General features: G+C 36.6%; 4 protein-coding genes across 4 annotated transcripts; 1 reads left to right on the top strand and 3 right to left on the bottom strand.

Annotated features, from left to right (window-relative positions):
• Positions 1-204: 204 nt before the first annotated feature.
• On the bottom strand, positions 205-9,979 carry LOC149948407 (uncharacterized). Its single transcript, XM_090173415.1, is given in 12 exon segments — positions 205-533; positions 603-741; positions 807-1,009; positions 1,067-1,920; positions 2,361-2,578; positions 2,641-2,768; positions 2,844-2,967; positions 3,644-3,870; positions 3,930-4,747; positions 5,980-6,119; positions 9,686-9,897; positions 9,957-9,979. Coding segments are annotated over 11 exon segments (3,015 nt in total). The 5' UTR covers positions 9,706-9,897; positions 9,957-9,979; the 3' UTR covers positions 205-389.
• On the bottom strand, positions 6,980-9,669 carry LOC149948408 (rhythmically expressed gene 2 protein-like). The gene is made up of 2 exons (XM_090173414.1): positions 9,508-9,669; positions 6,980-9,368 (listed from the first exon to the last, which is right to left on the bottom strand). Exon 2 carries the CDS (start codon positions 8,482-8,484, stop codon positions 7,747-7,749), a length of 738 nt encoding a protein of 245 aa, XP_090029540.1. The 5' UTR covers positions 8,485-9,368; positions 9,508-9,669; the 3' UTR covers positions 6,980-7,746.
• A 58-nt stretch (positions 9,980-10,037) lies between the features above and the next one.
• On the top strand, positions 10,038-11,567 carry LOC149948406 (cytoplasmic 60S subunit biogenesis factor ZNF622). Its single transcript, XM_090173413.1, has 2 exons — positions 10,038-10,198; positions 10,264-11,567. The coding sequence occupies exon 2, from the start codon at positions 10,270-10,272 to the stop codon at positions 11,503-11,505; it is 1,236 nt and encodes a 411-aa protein (XP_090029539.1). The 5' UTR covers positions 10,038-10,198; positions 10,264-10,269; the 3' UTR covers positions 11,506-11,567.
• Positions 11,568-11,606: 39 nt separating this feature from the next.
• LOC149948405 (lateral signaling target protein 2 homolog) lies at positions 11,607-17,517 on the bottom strand. The gene is made up of 10 exons (XM_090173412.1): positions 17,204-17,517; positions 15,949-16,095; positions 15,594-15,875; positions 15,435-15,487; positions 15,193-15,372; positions 14,584-15,131; positions 13,941-14,519; positions 13,063-13,395; positions 12,355-12,470; positions 11,607-12,284 (listed from the first exon to the last, which is right to left on the bottom strand). The coding sequence occupies exons 1-10, from the start codon at positions 17,237-17,239 to the stop codon at positions 12,153-12,155; spliced, it is 2,406 nt and encodes an 801-aa protein (XP_090029538.1). The 5' UTR covers positions 17,240-17,517; the 3' UTR covers positions 11,607-12,152.
• Between the last annotated feature and the right edge of the window lie 2,502 nt (positions 17,518-20,019).

Genomic DNA, 20,019 nt, shown 5'->3' with positions numbered 1-20,019 from the left:
AATTTTTTAGAGAAATCCAATCTTTTATAAAATCCTACTGTTTATATAGTGCTTGTTGAAATAATTGAAACTTTTCACCTGTTCAGTATGCAACAAGTGTTTCTTTTTAAACAGGTAGCTTTTTTTGACATAGAAGTGAAACGTTTCCATGATTTCAACAAGTACTATATAAACAGTAACTTGCAGGTTCTGGCTTTCGGATATATTACTTATTGGCGATTTCCTTGTAAAGATGTTTTATTTAAGCCCCTATTGCAACATAAATATGGAAATGGTTTTGTGTTCACGAGGTCAAACAGTAAATTTAAGACCTTAATTCAACAGCCATTAAAAAGATATTTTCTCAAAACCACCAAAATTTAACTTTTGTCAATTCAAACTGAATAAATTTAATTTAATTTCTCGTAAATGGATGAAATCCTATCGGCTTCTCTGAAGCCAGATTGCAAGGCGCCATGGACCGAAGAAAAGAAATGTTGATCAGTTGCTTCCCCGGCAAAAAATACCACGGGAAATTTTGTACATTTTGTGCACTAAAAAAAACAAAACAAATTGCAATTTAAACACGGTTGACGATAAAGCCAAAACGGGAAAATACATACTAGAAGACAATTGCAGTTTAGATTTGAATGAATGTACAAAGGTTCACATAAATTCGCCATTGGATTGTCCAATAATTCGTATCCCAACAAACGGTGACAATACGCGCCTCTTGTAAACTTTTCCGTATTCCACTTGGACCTTTAAGCATAAATAAACAAAAGTTATTTCTATATTTATCCTTCATTTTCTCGCAATAAACTCACCTAATGAGGGAAAGTGGTTTTTCGATCATTTTCCCTAAAAAGCTTCGCAAAAGATCACAGCAAACTTGAATGACTTCTTCATCTTCGACTTGTTCAAAATCTCTAGCTTGTTGTCCGCCAATCCAGCCAACAAGAACGTTGGGCTGTCCTCGAACGATGTCAAAACCGGATATACCTTTAGTCCACGATGGAAATTTATCTTCCTAAAATATTTTAAAATAACGGAGACTCAAATAATTTCAATTAATCTTTACACGTACCTTATTGTTGTTCAGCCAAAGAAGTTGAAACCCCAAATCATTTTTTTCCCAAAATGGTTGTTGAAAAATTAAATATATTTTATTAACTGTTCCGTAACCTATCACGTTCATTACGTCTATTTTATCCTTCGGTAATGGTGGATTAAAAAATGTGTCCAGTTTCTCTTTAAGAAACCCGATGGAAGAAGTAACAAGAACGTGGTCGAAAGTGGCAGTAGTGTCATCGGATAATCTTACAAGCACTTTACGATTGACACTAGGTTCTTCGACAGTCCAATTAATGGACGAAACACCTTTGTTTAGAACTAAAACTGGTTTATTCGATTCGATGTCGTCGGTAAATTCAATTTCGGATGCTAAACTTTCAATTAGGGAACTAAAGCCATTTTTGAAATTAATTAAAGGTACACCTGGACAGTCAACCCATTGGTTAGTTCCCTCGACCGATAATTCATCCATCGAATCGCAACAATTATCTATGACTAGAAATCTAAGATACCAATTATAAATGGCCATGTGAATAGACATGGCTTCTTCGTTACAATTCTTTTTTGAATTCAAGTAGTCTAGGAACATTTCTTTAAATACCGCCCCGACGGAAACACCCTTCACTTCATCTACACATTCGTGTTTGGTGACCACGTTTTCGGAGATTGTATCTAACGCCATGATCACTACTTTCACTAAAGATTCATCAACTATCCGACCATCGTCAGTGACAAAATGTCCTCGGCCTTCCACCGAATAATCCTTAATTGGGTCACTGAGCAAAGTACGCGTTTGAGCGAATTCATAGACTAAATTATCTTCTTCGCCGTGTATCCATTGAGCTCCAATTTCTAATACTCCATTCCCTAAAGTATTAAATCAAGTTAAATAACTTGGAAAGTAGCCTTACATTAAGGGCCGGACAGTCGAAGTAACCACGCTGTGATGGTCTTAATACTGTTCTCCATAGCTATAGCTCTAGGTTTTGACATAAATTCAATTAATTATGCCTAAGTGAGCTCTAAATGGTGGTTTTCATTAGAGCAACCGCGAGAATAGACGCAAAAAAAACCAAATATAATGCTAGGCTTAGTGGTGCTTTTTGTCGTCGAATTTGTTACATTGGTTATTACCCGGAAAGGTTCGGTGATCCAGAACTAAATTTTGCTCTAATCTATTTTAATAACCAATTTACGACACTGGTAAAGTTTGAAAAACGACAGGTTTTAGATGTCTTCTCTAATTGGACGCCACCGCGACAGAGTGGTTACGTCAACCGACCGAGCCCATCGTAAAAGACGAGTACCATGGCGAACCGTCTTAATCCTGCCGCCGATGCGATCAGTCCCTTCGTAAACTGTCAAATTATTGAAGCCCAATTTTTTTAACTTCCAACAAGCACCCAAGCCGGCTACTCCAGCTCCGACAATGGCAATTTTAACATGGTCGTGCATTTTTAAACAAGGATGATTACCTTTTAACAAATATATATTTTGTTTTATTTAAACATAATTCTAAGAACTTCTAATAAACAATAATAAATGTGTTGGTGCTTTTTCAAAAACATATTGCTTTATAAGTGGGACTGGCCTAAACTGTTGGCAAAATGGTCCAATCTGGAAGCTTCGCGTATTCCACTTTCGTAGGCGCCGTGGACAGTCGAGAAGTAATGACCGTGAGTCGCTTCGCCGGCGAAGAGCAGAGCGGGGCAGTTCTGAAAGTGAAACAAAAATTGATTTAGAATCTTTTCGGATACAAATGGTCGATAAAGGTTAAGTATGGTCAGTACTTTGCCATTTTTGTTTGTAAACACAGGACCAGCGAGATCGGCTCGAATTTTCTTGCCGTCGTCGCAGGAAACCGAGTCGAACGAATAGGACCCGTGACTAAAGGGGTCATTGTGCCAATTGGAACTGAAAACCACAAACATTCAGAGATATGTTCTGTTTAACAGAGAACCAGTAAATACAAGAGAGAAGGTCATGCGATTTTGGAACCTTGGTATGATTTTGAGCCCACATTCCCTTGGTATGATTTTGAGCCCACATTCCCTTGGTATAATTCGTCACGTAGGACCATCTTGATTAAGATTATCAAAGCTAGTTCCTTCTCTCAAGTGTCTACTTACAAGGAGACTACCCGAGGTGGTTATCTCCGATTTGATTCAAACTCGGGTGGTAAGTAGACCTTCGTGTAACTTGAAAATCCCTAAAAGGGTGGACAAGAATGGGCTTTCGTTTTGCCATGGCAACCAAAAATGTTTTTAACAACTTAAAACTCTAACAATATTTTTCAAAAAATTAAAAAGGGTTCATCAATTAGATACATAATTCAGATCATGGCTAAATCTGGTACATTTGGACCAATATACGTCAATTTTGGTAAATATGAGTAAATATACATATATTGGGTAAATACGAGTAATCAGTTTTTAAGTTGTGGAAAACATTTTTGGTGGCCATAGCAAAACGAAAGCCCATTCTTGTCCACCCTTTTAGGGATTTTCAAGTTACACGAAGGTCTACTTACCACCCGAGTTTGAACCACCTCGGGTAGTCACCTTGTTAGACTGCCTGTCAATAGATTTACCGAATGATTTCTTTCGGTTTCGGGGTGTTTTCTCTTTGAAGAGCGTGGCATAAGACGCGATGGCATCCGGCCGACACTTCTTCGTCCGAAAGCTTCTCGGCAATTTCAGCTCCGCCTCCAAACAGCCAGGCGCATAAGACATTCGGCTGGTGCCTCACGTAGGTGAAGTAGATGATGGACCTCTCCCACGGAGCCCTGTCATTCGCGACGAAGTTGGTCCAGGCACCCTGAATACAAACGATTATTCTAAACCAGCTCTTACAAGACTGACTGAAGGCGTATTTACTTCATCAGCCGAGAACGCGACTTCGTCGGGAACTCCCCGAAAATTTTTGCGGTCGTCCCAAAAGACATTCAAAATTATGAAAGGCTGCTCCCAAAATGCGTTCTCAAATTTCATAAAAATTTTATTGACGGTTCCGTATCCTAGTTTCTCGATGGCTGCAATTTTCGACGATGGTAAGGCTGGTCGGAATAAAGCGTGCGCCTTACGTTTGAGGACACCGATTGGTACCGTCACCACGACGTGGTCGGCCTCGACGCATTCTCCATTGATCTGGAAGATTTTGACGCATTCGCCGTCGCTCCAATCAACCAACGCCACTGGACTGTTCAGTCCTATCCGTTCTGGGCCAACATTCCTTCGTAGAACTTCCAAAACGGAAGCGTAGTTCTTGGTCAACTCTACGGTGGGATTTCCGGGACAGTACTGGTAATTTTCATTCGCAGACACTTCGTACAAATTGTCGCAACCGGCAATATGACATTCGAATCGAAAAACCCAGTCGTAAATTTGTTTGACAACTCGCGCGTCTTCCGGGAGTCGTAATTCGGAAATCTTACTTCGAATGTACTGGGAATAGTACTGACCCAGAGAATTACTTTTCAATTCCTCAAACGAGTCTCGCTCGTTCAGTTCTTTATAAATTTCCAAGAACAATCGATGGAATTTCGGTTCGAGTGGCGGTTGCGGGTTCGATTCCAAAAGGTTAACGAAACTGGGAGCGGATTTGTCAACCAGGTTATTACGCGAGGCTACGCTGTAGATCGCGTTGCCATCTTCGCCGTGTATCCATTGAGCTCCGATTTCGACCGTATTTTTACCTATAATCAAGTTTATTTTAGCGCGTTTTTTAAAGATCATCAGAAGAACATATCTCTTACGCGATAAGTATCCAACTCTTTATAACGCATATGTTATTCCCACAAGCTTGTTTTGTAGCGAAACAGGGTGGCCACCATTTTTTCAGATTCAAATTCTGTTTTCCCTGACCATTTTAAGAGATTTTCCGTGACTTTTTAAAGCCAAAATTAGACAATTTTTGACTTTATATTTTACTTAAAACAACTTCTATTTCCGTACAAAGGTTATTGCAACGTTAAAAAAAATTGGCAAAACGTTCAAGGAAGTAAATAATCACAGAATTTGTCATAGATCTCGAGTAAAATTACCTTCAAAAAGTGTCAATATGAAATTGAATTCCCTGACTTTTTTCAAAATTCTTAAAATTCCCCGACTTTTTAGGCAACCCTGCGAAAGTTCGTATGCTTTTAATATTTCGTGACGCTCTTGCACCAGTGTTGCCAGATGGTGGGAAATTTCCCATATTGTTGAAACTTTTTTGGTTAATTTTGGATCTGTTAGAAAAAGATTTTTTTTTTTCAAAAACGTTGATTTTGTGGGAATTTTAATTTCCGCGGGTATTAATCCTATGTTTTTTTTAAATTTGACTATCAACAGAAAGCCCAAAATTATCTATAGCTGTGTATTTTCCTGAATCTTGTGATTTTATAAATAATATAAAGGAGGTGCCTCCTAATACTGCAATCAATCAATGCATAAGCCTAACAACCAAAATGTTTAAACATTGTAATTTCAATAAAATTTAATTTTAAAAAGTTAATTTTTCAAAAATTTTGAAAATTATGGCATGTTTTCCGTTATGTTTTCCTTGGGGGCGGGGCTAAATATGGGTGTGGGAATTTGTGGGAAATTTACTACCCAGCAATGGGAATTTCAACTTTCAAACATTGGCAACGCTGTCTTGCACACGGACGATTATCAGCAATGTTTGCGTTCTGTGTTTAAAAAGCGAACGAATTTTCGCAACAAAGTACGGGAGGGTGGGGCCAGAAACTATTGCTTATGCCCCATATTCTTGGAAACCTGAATGCATTCTTGCAACAATACATGAAGATACACCTTCTATTTTCATAGCCTAAATGGATACTTATCTCTTAAGATATATATTTCGTATTACTGATATCATCAAACGTTTACAGCTTTCTGGAACGAAAGTTTTAAACTTTTGATGATGTAGAGAAGCCATTATTACCGAAATATTTGGAAAAAACTCTTCCACCGATTCGGTCTCTCGCTTCTAATATTTTGACATTTTTCCAACCAAGTTTAATTAGATGCAAAGCCGCTGACAAGCCGGCCACTCCCGCTCCGATTATCACCACTCTTCTCGTGCTACAAAAAGGTATTTAATCAGCTAGGCCAACACCCAACAGGCACCAAGTCATCCAGGGACTTTTAGTGTACAAGTATATTATGGTTCCACGATAGCTATTTGTAACATAAAATTAATAGGCCTTGTCGCTATTTCGCATCCGCTCGCTACAGGGTGTCCCGTAACCATTGAATTGGAATAGTATCGCTAGAATGACAATTTCAATCTGCCTTCCGCGAAACAAAGTTTTCAAAATTGAGAACTATCATTTGTTGGTGGCGCCATCCTCTGTTAGCGGTGGGAACTCTATCCTATACAATTGAATTAATAGTACTAATGTACTTTGAAAGTGATAGATGGCACCACCGTATAATGATAGAGTTGACAGCTGATTGCGCCGACTCGAAATTTAAGAATTTGTTTCGCGAATCCACGACTCCCGAACGCGCCTATGTCATTCTAGCGGTACTATTCCCAATTCAATGTCCGTAACCTGGACAGGGCCTCGCTAGGGGGCGATTTTCTTACGGTGATGACTTTAACTCCGTGAATTAAGGAACTGTACCAAAATATAACACTCCTGGAAAACAAAGCGTTTGAGCGACAAAGAAATGTACATACAAAAATAAATTAAAATTATTTATTCGGAAGCACTTGAAACCTAATTATCCGACTAAATTACAGAAAAGTCCTTTTGGCAAACACTTCCCGGATTTAGTTCGTAACAGGCCGGGCGCGCAAACACAACCCATCTTGCATCCCTGACGGGATCTTCGAATGAGCATTTGCAATCTGCACTGTTCTAAGCGAACACAGCGTTCTTCGCAATCGTGGTAACAATTGGTGAAGGCTTCTCCGAGTTTACTACAATACGCTTTGGTATTGAAAAAAAAAAATTAAACCAAAGCGAAAAAATATATAACAATTTTCAATATAAAATAATATTTAAAAGCGCATTTTATTGAATTAATATTTCGACTTACTGCTATTTAACTCCGGAGGAAGTTCAATTTCACCGTGAATTTTATCAATTATCGAGACTAAAAACGTTACTGATAGGACTACTAAAAATAGGTTTGAAAGAAGCGATCTCATCTTACCGACCTTCAAACCACAACGGTGTCAAATGCCCTAATAAATTCGAAACTTTTATCTAGCGCCTCGAGGAAAAATTTGGGACGCATAATTTACCAGTTAGAATTATTTTGCTTCTAGGAATTCTGAAGAAAAGATGTGGCGAACTTTGTCGTTTTTGAGGCCGTAAAACGGGTATTTAAAGGCGTGTTTCAGGATTTGATCGGATATCAAACTTCTCATAGATTCTTATTAAAATTATTTCGGTTGGGGTGTCGTTGGGCGCGTAGAATTTTAAGATTTGTTTATAGTTTTTACTATCTTCATTTTCCGATACTGCAACGCGACTGAAAGTGTGTCCATGTCAACCGATTGTAAATAAACGCGACGTTGTAATATTATGTCCACACACGACTTAAATTGTAGATTTGTGTAGAAACATGACAAGGAAATAATTGATGAAAAATTACACAATTTTCTTGTTTTGAATTCAATCTACCAATAGAAGCCTCGTAATAATTGCTATTTAACATCATTGTACGACGCTAATATCTATAACAATGATACGACATTCTAGGTCAATATATTCTTCTCGATGTCAATAACGCTATAGGCGATTTCGTATTTCAGTTTGTCAGAATTATCTTCGTTGGGATTTAGCAAGAGAAGGGCATTCCAGCCAGCGTTTTTGGCGCCTTTGTAATCCAATTCAACATTATCCCCGATATGTAACGATTCCGATGGTTGGATGTTAAAACGAGAGACTTTCCGCAAGGCCATGTCGAATATCCGCTTACTAGGTTTCTCGGCGTCGACGCGATACGAAGCCAACACAACGTCGAAATAAGGATTCAATTTATTAGATTTGAGCACCTCCTCCAACCTTTCGTCGAAGTTCGAGATGACACCCAGTTTAACGTCTCTCCTCTTCAGTTTGTCCAGTAGACCGGTCACTCCGGGCAAAACTGTCCAACATTCTTTTTGCGAATATAGCCAAAACAAATGTTCGCATATTCGCTTCAAAGTATTCGGGTCGAGTTCGGATTGGTTCGAAATATTATCTCGCAATGTTCTTTCCACGATGAAGGACCACCATTGTTCGGAAGACACTTTGGTTCCCGCTCCGAAATTGGGATATTCTTTCAACATCGTTTTGAAATGTTTTCTGAAAGACGCATCCATATTCTCTTGTCGAAACATTTTTTTCAAACCGAACGTGGCAGCCGCCTCGGAATACACTTGACTAACGGGAGCCCGAAACTGAAGTAGCGTATGAGTCACGTCAAATGTTACCAACTTAAACCGGCTCATTTTCACTGACAAATCACCAAATTTCAGCAGTACAGTGATTGAACGTCCTAGTGACGATGATTTAACCACTCTCGATGTACAGTATGTGTATTTAAATGGTGTCGGAGACCGCAGACAAGGTTTAATGTAAACAATCCCAGTAGCCTTATCTTATTCCAGCTCAACGTTATCGCAAATTTCACGCGTTGTGTAAACATAAAATTATCTGGTAGTTTAGTTTATTTGCACAACGATATCATATTAAACACTACTTTGTTGTAATTGATATTTCAACTTGAAAATTTTAAGTAAAAATACTAAAGAAAATTTCGCTACACTTTGATCCAAAATCATGCATCTCATACATCAAATTTGAGTAAAAAATTACTTTAATATTAAAAAAACGTATTACGCAATGGTTTTTAAAAATAGTAAAAAGTTCTAACTTTGGAAGTATATGGGCACTATTTTTAATATTTTTAGTAAACGCGATGATTGAAAAAAGTTCAGTTACACGGTTTTGGAACTAAAGTTTTATGATACATTTTCAACAATAATTCATTATTTTATTCAGCCCCAATATATTTATTTCAAGCACGCAGGTTCTATTGTATAGCTATGAAATTCTAACTAAGCATACTTAATTTTGAACTACTTCTTAAAGACACATAAAAACTATAAAGCATACTAGTAAGCATTTAAATCAGCGGCTAAAAAACTTTCCTTGTCACGGCAAAACGCTCTACTAAAATGGCGCTACAATCACCCATTACGTCACCGTGGATCAGTCTTGGGGAAAAAAGCCTTTTAAAATAACAGTTACTGATCAACTAGACAATTACGAATTTACGACCACTTCAGACTCCAGAGTCAATTTCCCCATTTTTACTGGACTGCCAGATGGTCTAAAATATTTAGAAATTTTAGAAATGGAAATAAGTCAATCGCCCTAAATCAAGATCTGAGTCATTTGATCTTGTCGTAAGCTATGGCCAATTCCGTTAATTATTTACAATTAAAAAATTAACTTATCAGGATGATTACATTAAATTAGCTGGTCATTTCCCGGTATAAACTGGACCGCATTTTCCAAGACTGCCTTGGAATCTTGCATAGCCCATTGCAATTTGCCAAGTGAAACCTTAGGCCTATGCCGGTTTGATATCAATAACATAATTTTAATGGGCATATTTGTAAACCAAAAAATAAACTGTCAATTTACCTTTTGCAGTGTTCATTCATTTCAGCTAAATATGAAATACTCCGGCATTATTTTGTCTAGGCGTAATCTTCAAACCAATCAAATAAGCATATGTCTGGCCAAATACCATTTACTTCTTCGAGAAGATTGTAACGGATATTATTTTGTTATTTTTCTTAAAACTGCTGCTGCCATCTGTCGACTGAACTTTCCAGGCATCTGCAGCATAACAGCTATATAAAATTATTCAATTAATATTAATAAAATAATTTAAATATTTACCACAACATACAAAGAATATTATCAGAAATACATGCATTTCAAATTTTATTCTATTTGAAAACAAAATAATTATCACGCTATCTTTATTTAGCTTGAAAACGTCATCGCATAAAGCACGCTAGCGACCTCTACTATCAGGTCTCGTCCATGCCTCGTCACTGTCGTAGTAAGAAATAAAACTAAATTGTATTTAATCATTTAGTTATAAATTGAAAAAAATACGAGATTGCCTTTCATTAAAACTTCTCTAAGGTAATAAACTTATAATTTAGTTTTATAAAACATCATAAACGTTGAAAAAAATTTATATTTTTTAGTCAGCCATGTCAGCTCTAACGTGCATTAGTTGTCATGTCGCATTTGGTGATGTTCAATTGCACAGAGAACACTACAAAAGCGACTGGCATCGTTACAATCTTATGAGAAAGGTAGCTGAGCTACCACCTATCAGTTCGGAAATTTTTCAACAACGAGCAGAAATCCATAAACAAGAAGAAGGGGATGATTCCACTACTCAAAACAACAAACCAGACTCTTTCTGCGAAAGTTGCCATAAATACTTTGGAACCGAAAACGCCTACTCTAATCACTTAAACTCTAAGAAGCACTTTGATACTGATGCCAAATTAAAACTACGACAAATACAAGTGGAAAACAAGAACCTGAAAAACCTTATTAAAACCCAAGAAGCAGCCAGAGATGATATTTTAAGCCAACGAGCATCTAGTTCAGAAGTAAAAGTGAGCAGGGAGAATCGTGAAAAGTCAATGGATAAATCGAACAATTCAGATGAAGATGAGTGGAACGATTTAGACGAAAGTGATTGGGAAAGCGTTGACGAAAACACAGATGATGAATCAGGAAATCTATTAGAAGATTTATTTGACGGTACACCCCTCGTTGAAAATGAATGTCTGTTTTGCGATGCAGTTAGCCAAGATTTGGCTAAATGTATTGATCACATGACAATACAACATTCCTTTTTCATTCCTGATGTGGAATACTTAACCAATTTATCTGGGCTAATCCATTACTTGGGTCGCAAGATTGGAGCTGGTAGAATGTGCTTATGGTGTTACGCATCTGGATTAAAACGTTACCCAACTGTCAAAGCAGTCAAACAACATATGGTAGACAAGGGACACTGTAAAATGTTGCACGATGGTGAGGCTGTGCTAGAATACGCACCCTATTATGATTACTCTTCTAGTTACCCAGACCAAGAGGATGCTGATGCTGAAGTTGAAGTTCCAACTTTAGATTCCAATGATTGGGAATTAGTTTTACCTTCTGGAGCTACCATCGGTCACAGATCGTTGCACAGATATTTCAAGCAAAACATCAAACCTGTTAGAGAAAAAGTTTCTGGAAAACAACAGGCATCCATACAGCGACTGATGCATCAATACAGAGCCCTGGGCTACAATGATACGTCTAGCAAAGCTATTAAACAGAAAGCCAAAGATTTATTTTTTGTAAAGCAGATTCAAGCCAAACACTACCTAAAAATTGGCCTGAAAAACCACCAACCCCATTTCAGACCTCAAGTCTTATTCTAGATTTTTTTTGTAACCAAAAATCAAATTAATTGATTTAAAATAATAAATACTTATTGCGTTAATCTGAGAAGTTTGCTTATTTTAATTAAAAGATTAAATAATTTTAAACTTTTCAAGTACTTAATATATTTACAAAAAACCTCCGACATGAATTAGCAATATTAGTCTATACATATAATTACGGTACTTTTTCATACACCTTTTACAAAAACAATAGATAAAACCACCCATATTAAAGCAATATTTAAGTTGGCTTACATTGATAACATCTCTGAAGCCTGACTGAACATTTAAGGTACAGTCAGAAAAAATTAAGTGATAAAAATTTGGCTTTTTCAAGGTTGTCGGATATAAAATTTCTATCTCAAGGTCTTCCATCTTTCAAAAACATTGTTCTTAGTGATATACAGGTAAACAACTGTTAGCTGACCCATTTAACTACCATTGATAACTATATAATACAAAAAAGCCAAAATTTTGGATTAAGTATAACAGTGGCGTAAACGGAGGGTACAAACACCTTTGGCCCAAGTTCGATAGCCTCGACTGTACTGAATTTACATCCCCCATTTCAATATCCTCTAATTTTACAATTTCATTCTGCCCAATGAATGATGTGGGAAGAACATTAAAAAAGTGATTAATTTTCAACTGGCAGTTTGAGGGACCAATAGTTGAGCGACTTGGTACACAAAACACTGATTACAAACGCGAACTGGTTTCATGTGTCCATATCGAGGCAGTGGTACAGAATTTGAACTACAGCGAGCGCAAAAGATCTAAATTCAAGACAAACATTTAGAATTGGCTATTAAGTGATGGGATGATTAAAGTAATTGAAATAGTTACCTTTCCACAGTTTCTGCAATGATGACGTCTTCTTAAAATGGTAAAAGGGGTACAACACGACATGCAGGAATCAACAAAATCATCAGGTAACCAACAGGGCGCTGTTTCGACGAGACCTAACCCAGGGATGAAAATTTGCTTTTGAAAAGTGTAATTTGCCTAACTCCAACTAAATTTCATAATGTGAAAAGTAAAATTTATTCACTTTTGTCATGTGTCAAAAAGTTAGTTAATTAACTTAATTTATATTTTCACACTGTATACTTATGGTTCATATCATATGCTTAATTAATTAGTTTTGTATGATTTTTCATACTCAGAATTACAATTGCCACATAATTTGGTCAAGCGTACCTTCAGAATATTAATGAATTTGAATTAAAGTTTAACTTATCATTTAAGGCAGGCATAAAATTCATTCTTACTCCAATAGTTATTTTTATAAAGTAACGTGGCCTTTCATGTTTCAATGTTGCTCTTACGTCACAGTCTCTTACTTTGACTAGTCTACGAGCGCGCGCTAAGTCACCAGAGGAATATAGGATTTTATAGCGCGCGTGCAAGTCGCTCATGGGAATAATACACTAATAAACCTAGGTCTCGTGACGTAACAGAAACATTTTAACAAGTTGGGCAAGACCACGTTTTAATTTATAAAATCAACTATTCTTAACTAGTATTGGTTGACTTTATAATTGAGCCCATTACCTTGAGATTCTAAACAGTTGTTTTGTTCATCAGTATTAATATCAGAGGCTTCCTGGGCTAAATCAACATGGATGTCATCAAGTCTCTCAAGAGGCTCTTGAGTTGGTGATGACTGCCGAGAAAGTGCTTGCAGAATTTCCGCTTCAAACTCATTTTGGCTGCTATGAAGGTCAAAACCATGCTGGAACGTCTCTCTGTTTATCACTTTTGTTTGTTCCATTTGAGACGATGAGATATCTTCAAGAATATGTTGAGTTCGATTAATCTCAAAGACGCATTTTAATATATTCCGAAGATCACTCGCAAAATTGGTCTGAAGTTGGTCAGCAACACCTAGAAACATAACAAAATGAATAGGTTTACTAAAAAGCTAAAGTTTGTGACGCAGAGAAAAACATTTTAAACTTTTATTTTATGGAAACGGCTATTGAGTATTTTAAGAATAATTGGTTTACCTTAAAAACTAATAAGTGTTGCCATAAAATGAAATAAAAATATACATTTGACTGTATAACTGTTTATTAGCATGTGCCTCAAATTTGGAAGTTACTCACCACTTCAGCGTGTACTATTATATCTACTAAAACAGTATCACAAAACCTATGATATTTTAAAGGAATATCTATTAAGACATTTCAATTAACTATAAAGGTTTACTAAAATATTTCTTCCATTCAAGGAAATTTGGGATGCTACCGGGGTACTTAAAATAACTACATAATAGTTGATTTTCTACACATCCTCTTTCTATAAACTATCTAAATTTTATTCTGTGTTACATTTTCATAAAGCATTTAGGTTTCCATGGGATTCATTTCTTTACAGTGGAAATCAAGGCAATAACATGACTTTATTTTTAAAGATTTTGAATTACTTACCAGAGATGCAAACGAATAAACGATGAATTAAATCAGTGCTATCCTTAAAACGAGCCCTGGCTTTGTGGCAGGTTGCTATTTCTGCAGCTTGCAGAGCCAAGGCAATTTCTTGATCATCTTGGCAATCGGACCGAAAGGAACTAGTGTCACTGCTATTGCGTTCCCATTCTAGACTCGTTAAGCTACTACAACTAGAGCACGAGGAGGCGCTCGCTTTACTAAGAGTACTTTCCGTTCGATAGCTGGCATTTGAGTTTTGTTGCATAGAATTTCGACAGCCACTTTCTCGTCGCAAATGATATACTCTGGTAGGCGTTAAGGGGCTGGATTGATCTAAATTTTCCATATTAGAGGCACTGCTGTTACGATGAGATTGGGATGAACGAGCCAAAATGGAAGAGTTTCTTCTGCGACGTCTGATCATTTTGGTTTCAGTTGAAAGACTCGGTGAAGCTGGATTGACACTGAAACTCGCTATACGGGAAGAAACCACAGGAAGAGATCGGCTAACGGAATTATCCGCAACAAATGATTTAGAGTTATCATCTTCACTCTTTTCACAATTCCAGTTATCATTAACTGAAATGATGTATTAATAAACAATTTACGCAAAATTCATTTAATTTTACTAGTTAAAACCTACCAGTGGTCATATAGGAAGAGCTTAGTTGTTGTACTACAGCGGAGAGAAGCTTTTGAGGAAGCCCATTAATTTGTTCGTCATCTTCATTAGAAATAAGATTTAAAGGTGATTTTTCTTCCGTATCACTGCCCCGTCTACTATCATCACCAAAGGCAGGATTAGGTGGCCCAAAATTATAGGCGTAAAACTCTTGGATGAACTGTTTTGTATTATTCGGGCAATAATTGGGAGGAACTTTGATATTTCCATTAAAGTTCGCTGAAGATGAAGCACTTTCGCGCTGTTTTAAATTTGGAGGGAACGAAGGAAACAAGGAGGTGATGTTAGAATTGAAACAGTCTGAGGACATTCTCATTTGAGCCAAGACTGTTTCGGGTTCTTCCAAGCTACACAATGTCTTCTCTAACATCAACAATTCTTCAGGAGATAATGTCCAGAGAAGATCTCTAATTTTGAACAGAAGACTATGGAATGGTCGGAAGAGTTCGGAAATATTTTCTGGACTTTTGTCTACGTTTAAAGGACCATCCGGGAAAAGCAGTAATCCACTAAAATTATAAACGTTAAATTAAATTAAAGTAACTCTTAATACAAGTGATTCTTCCTTACCAGACCGTAGCGAGTCTTGGTATCGTAAACATAAGTGAAGGGTCACAGTCATCCACTAGGTCTTGTTTCACCAGGGCCAAACGGAGAGCTCTTTGCAGTGTTTCGGAAAATAATACTATAACTTCCTGCTGCAGATGAAACTCGTTTGCACTTTTCACTGGGACCATAGCACTGACGTAACTGAGATAAAAAAAAATAATATAATATTTTAAATATCAAATTACATTTAAATTAAAACTAACCATAACTCAAAATCAGCGAAAAGTCTGTCAAATATCCATAAGGCTTCTTTCACCTAAAAAAGACCCATTATGAATTATTAATCACATTCAATTTTGAGCATTATTTTAGAGTTCCAAGATATTTACGGCTACAGAAAATCAAAATAATTTACCACTTACTTTATCAGTATATTCAGTAGGATTCCGTAGGCACTGTTCTCGCAAAAGAAAACGAACATTATCCAGAGCACGGGTAAGAGCTTTTGCTAATGGTCTCATGTTAGCACTTTCCACTTCTCGATTAAGAATATTAGAACCAGCCGCTAAGCATTCTGCACCAAACCAAAGTTGTCCAGAAAGATTTTCTTGTAAAACATCATCAGGAAACTTAGCTTGAAAATCGCGATTGGCTCTAGCATCTGGAATAGCTTCATCCATAATTTCACTACAGACAGTTAAAACCTGAAAAATTTAAGAAGAAATATGATAATCAGGATTTAAAATACAATTAAAAGGAGATTCAAGTTGGTAATACCTTATCTTGACAGAGTCTTAGCTGATTAACAAGAACTGAACATCTTTCGGGATCTTTTCTACCATCAAAACTGTCCAATTCCGCAGCTACCATGTTAAGTTCTTCATCCGCCCAATAAAACTGGGCTAGTTTTGAAGAATCTTCTTTCTAATACAAATAAAGATATAACCCTTATTTTACTATTAACTTTTCATTCAATGTTAGAATCAAACAAAGAGATATTTCTATTTTAAATATGACTCATTGAGGAAATCACCAAATCATATTTAAAATGTTGTCAGATTTACTCAGATACTTGAAGTAAACAGTAGACGAGATATGATAACATTAAAAAATAATTCCCTCATTCGTGTATTTTGCAAGGCTTACAAAAAATTCCACATTTGTTTCAACCTTTTAAACTATTTCCCCATGATGGTCACTAATAAAATAACCGGTGCACCTACTGTAGTTTGAACTAATGACCGAATAAGTACAGGACAGTTATTGGGAGTGGTCAACTAGATCTGCATGAGTTACCCTGAATAGGCCACAAAAACACATAGGAAGAACTGGGGAAATATGATTTTGAGATTACACTCTAAATTCTTATTTAAAGGGCATTTTGTATCCTTTGGGAATCATTAAAACAATGCAATTAAAAGGATATTAAAAGCTTTGCATAAATGAAATGTACAAGGCCTTTGAAATAATTTGTGTAAATTCCTTAAATAGACAAGAGTGTTTTTCACTTCCCTAAAGCCCTGAGGAAATAAAATATTCAAGGCTTTTGTATCATCTGGAGTCATATTGCCTTGAAACGTGCATGCCCAAGGTTTTTAACTGACGTGTTGACTAAAACCAGTGTATGAAATACAGGCAAAATATAGGAATAATTGAGAAAGTAACCTACACTTATTTTACTTAAAAAAACTGGATTTAAACCAAAGTTACTGCAGTGTTTGCAATAAATTATCATATGCGATTAAAAAGCAATTATAGTGGAGTGATGAACACTTTTAAGTTTCTGCATTAGTAATAGTTTACATATACTTATATTCGTACCTGTCAAACTCACTCATAAGCCTACAAAATGCGTAAATATTAAGTTATTCTTAAAAAAACAAATACAGTTAACGTGTCATATTTCTTAAAATAAACTCCGTAGCCTAAACGGTTTGTACGTAACGTAAAAGTTGGAGCCCTATTTATTTCGTTTAAAAATTTTACAAAGGCTTAGAAACAAAATATACGAATATGGAAAAGGAAAACTCACCTTAGGTCTGTAAAACCACCTTCGAATGGAATGCATTTTGAAATTATACACGCTAAAACGAAACTCAACGCAAAATCGAACCAAATGGTAATTTTTATCCGATTTTCGTTGTTGATAAACTTTACATCATCGTTATTATTTTCATTCAGCGTGATATCAAAATGTTGAAGCTTTTCCACCCCCCAACGACCTCTCCTCGCGTTCCCAAACTGCCAGCTACCTCCTTACTCGCGTGAAATGCGCGTTGTTATCTATACTAAACTTCCTGTTTCCTACGCCATGGCAAAAAGAACTGACGTCACAATCGGGTTTTGCCCACAGCAGCGCCACAATCGCCCAAAATGAGGAAGTACGTTTTTGAAAAAGGTCTAAAATGTTTTTTTCCCTATAAGCCCAAAATTATTTCATCTGGCACAAAACGTTAAACTACAATGATAATAGAATGAATACCCGCGCGGGAAACTAAAAATCAAGGAATTGCGTAGTACTCCATTCTATTCGTCTTTTCACGTTAGCAAAAAGAGATCAAATAAATCCACGCTACAAACAACTCTAAGTACCGGATCTACTTTTGGTCACGCACTAATAAACCAGAAAAAGACTCGAAATTTAGTTAAAATGGAGATATTAATTTGTGTAGAGGCTAAACTCCAAGAAAGTGGAAGTAAATTTTGAGGAAATTAAACGAAATTAAAGCATCCATAACCAGAATGAGATTTTTTAACGGCTAGTATGATCAAAATAAAAAGACCAGTCACCGCGATCAGTAGAGTCATAAGTTTATAACTGCTTTACATAAGTGTGACATTTTTTATATTCTCCATGTCAAACTTTCACTAAGTCCGATTTCTAGAATGACAACACATTTTTGGTGGACTTCGAAAATTCGAATCAAGTCTTTCGGTCTAATGCATGCTTACTCTTTGTCTCGTCGTTCCATTGCGACCGTGCCAAGGCGTATGACAGGCTCACGATCATATGTTTTCTCGTTAAAGTCGCTTATCGTTTTGGGTATGACACTCATTTTTCGTCACTTTAAAGTTCAAACCTCGGAATCAGTAATAAGGACTTGGAAACATGTCTATGGCTGCCATGTTGGTATTCTCTTTTTTTTTCAATTGGAAAAAGCATGAGTGACGTATTATGTACGTCATGTTGCCAAGTCTCATTTTTGAAATAATTATAGACTTTTGATGGAGTTTAACGGTAATAGTGAGTGTAGGGAGCTGTTGGCTCGCGTGGCATGAAGGGCTTGCTACCCCTCTCCTACGCATTGTAACCAGTTTAAAGGCATTATAAGTCGCTATACGACTTGGGCCTAAGGTGGTGGCTTGGGTATTAGCATAGCTGATTATTATTATTATTATTAATATCAAAAACATTTTAACCATAAGTAATCCAATTTGTCAACTTAGACTTATGTCAGAGTTTAAACGCAAAATATTATCAACGCATTTTTTTAACATAACTAATCCAATTTGTCAAGATTATAAATAAACTAACTAACTAATTTCAAAAATTGCCACAAGCGCCATCTACTTTCAGTGACTCTTCAAACTATTATATTCTACAAACTTTCAATTCCATTTTGAACACTACATCAACTGAAACTAATTCGCTGGGTCCCAAAAAATGATGAAATAATTTTGTAAAGCTATTAAAGTAAGAATGACTTGTGCAAACTTATGAAATAGTTGATTTCCATTAGACACAGAACAGATATAGTTGTGATATGTTGCGAAAAATAACAAGGGGGTGTGCGCTTTTCCCCGCATTTCACGCATGGATGTCTCTTTATAGTGAATACAGAAGTGCGTTTCCACGACCCACAATGTACCCATCTATTAGACCTAAAGGGAAAATGGCAACACGTACCTATTACCAGAAGTATATAAAATATTTCTTAGATATAAGTATCTATCTAACTAATTCGGTGATGGCTCGTAGCGTCATAGTCATACGTCGTAGATTTAGCTCCTCCTTAAAGCAGGCGACGTTGAGTTTGCAAGTTCTCTCCCCACTGTTTAAAGGGGTTTTTCCCCTAGCTCTTCGGTTTACCCTTCCATAAAAACTTGTTGAGGTTAACGGTAATAGTTAGTAAATAGGGAGTTCTTGGCTCGCGTGGCATGAAGGGCTTGCCACCACCTTCCTACGCATTGTAACCCGGCCACCTGAATTAATGACTTTAAAAGTCGCGCTAGATGACTTAGGCCTAAGGTGGTGCCTTGGGTATTAGCCTAGCTGATTATTATTATTATTATTATTATTATTCTACGTCACAGATCACGAGGCAAAACCCCGCACGATCCAGGACCAATTTGGCAAATAATCACGTGACTACCACGGGCGTCTTAATGTCATGGCCTCCAAAACTTGTTACCATGGCGACGAAAATATGACATATTCACGAATACTGCTAATGTTATTCGCTTGAAACATCTAGCTTTGCCGGTTCCATCTGTTGTTTACAAAGACGTTTCTAAAGAAAAAAAAATACTTTCTAAAACTATAGAGTAGTAGCACTCCGTAGCTTTGGCCATGGGCGCCATTGTGCGCACGAATTTTTTATGAATAGGAAAAAAGCATGGGTGACGTAGTACGACGTCGCACTGCCATTACTCTATTAAAGGGAGTAAAAACTAAATCAATTTTTTTTTGCTAAAACGCGTTCTTAACGTAACTAACGCCAATCATTCCTATCTTCTCTTCCGCCTAGTGGCAGAAATTCGTTTAAAAAAGGGAAATGTCACAAATGTGATTTATAAATAAGTAAATATCATTGGCAGTGTTTTTTGGAAATTTTACTTCTTTATGCA

Source organism: Leiobunum rupestre, chromosome 4 (genome assembly GCF_980474605.1).
Source record: "Leiobunum rupestre chromosome 4, qqLeiRupe1.1.hap1, whole genome shotgun sequence".
NCBI classification, from domain to species: domain Eukaryota; kingdom Metazoa; phylum Arthropoda; class Arachnida; order Opiliones; family Sclerosomatidae; genus Leiobunum; species Leiobunum rupestre.
Note: the sequence above shows the minus strand (reverse complement) of the source record. Positions and strands in the feature narration are given on the sequence as shown.

Bases quoted from the DNA above. Each gene is read 5' to 3' on its own strand.
- LOC149948406 (XM_090173413.1), top strand. From the start codon at position 10,270: ATGTCAGCTCTAACGTGCATTAGTTGTCATGTCGCATTTGGTGATGTT.
- LOC149948408 (XM_090173414.1), bottom strand. From the start codon at position 8,484: ATGAGCCGGTTTAAGTTGGTAACATTTGACGTGACTCATACGCTACTT.
- LOC149948405 (XM_090173412.1), bottom strand. From the start codon at position 17,239: ATGCATTCCATTCGAAGGTGGTTTTACAGACCTAAG. The intron at 16,096-17,203 runs GTGAGTTTTCCT...TATTTGTATTAG, and splicing joins GGTGGTTTTACAGACCTAAG to AAAGAAGATTCTTCAAAACT. The intron at 12,471-13,062 runs GTAATGGGCTCA...TCCCTGGGTTAG, and splicing joins CAACTGTTTAGAATCTCAAG to GTCTCGTCGAAACAGCGCCC.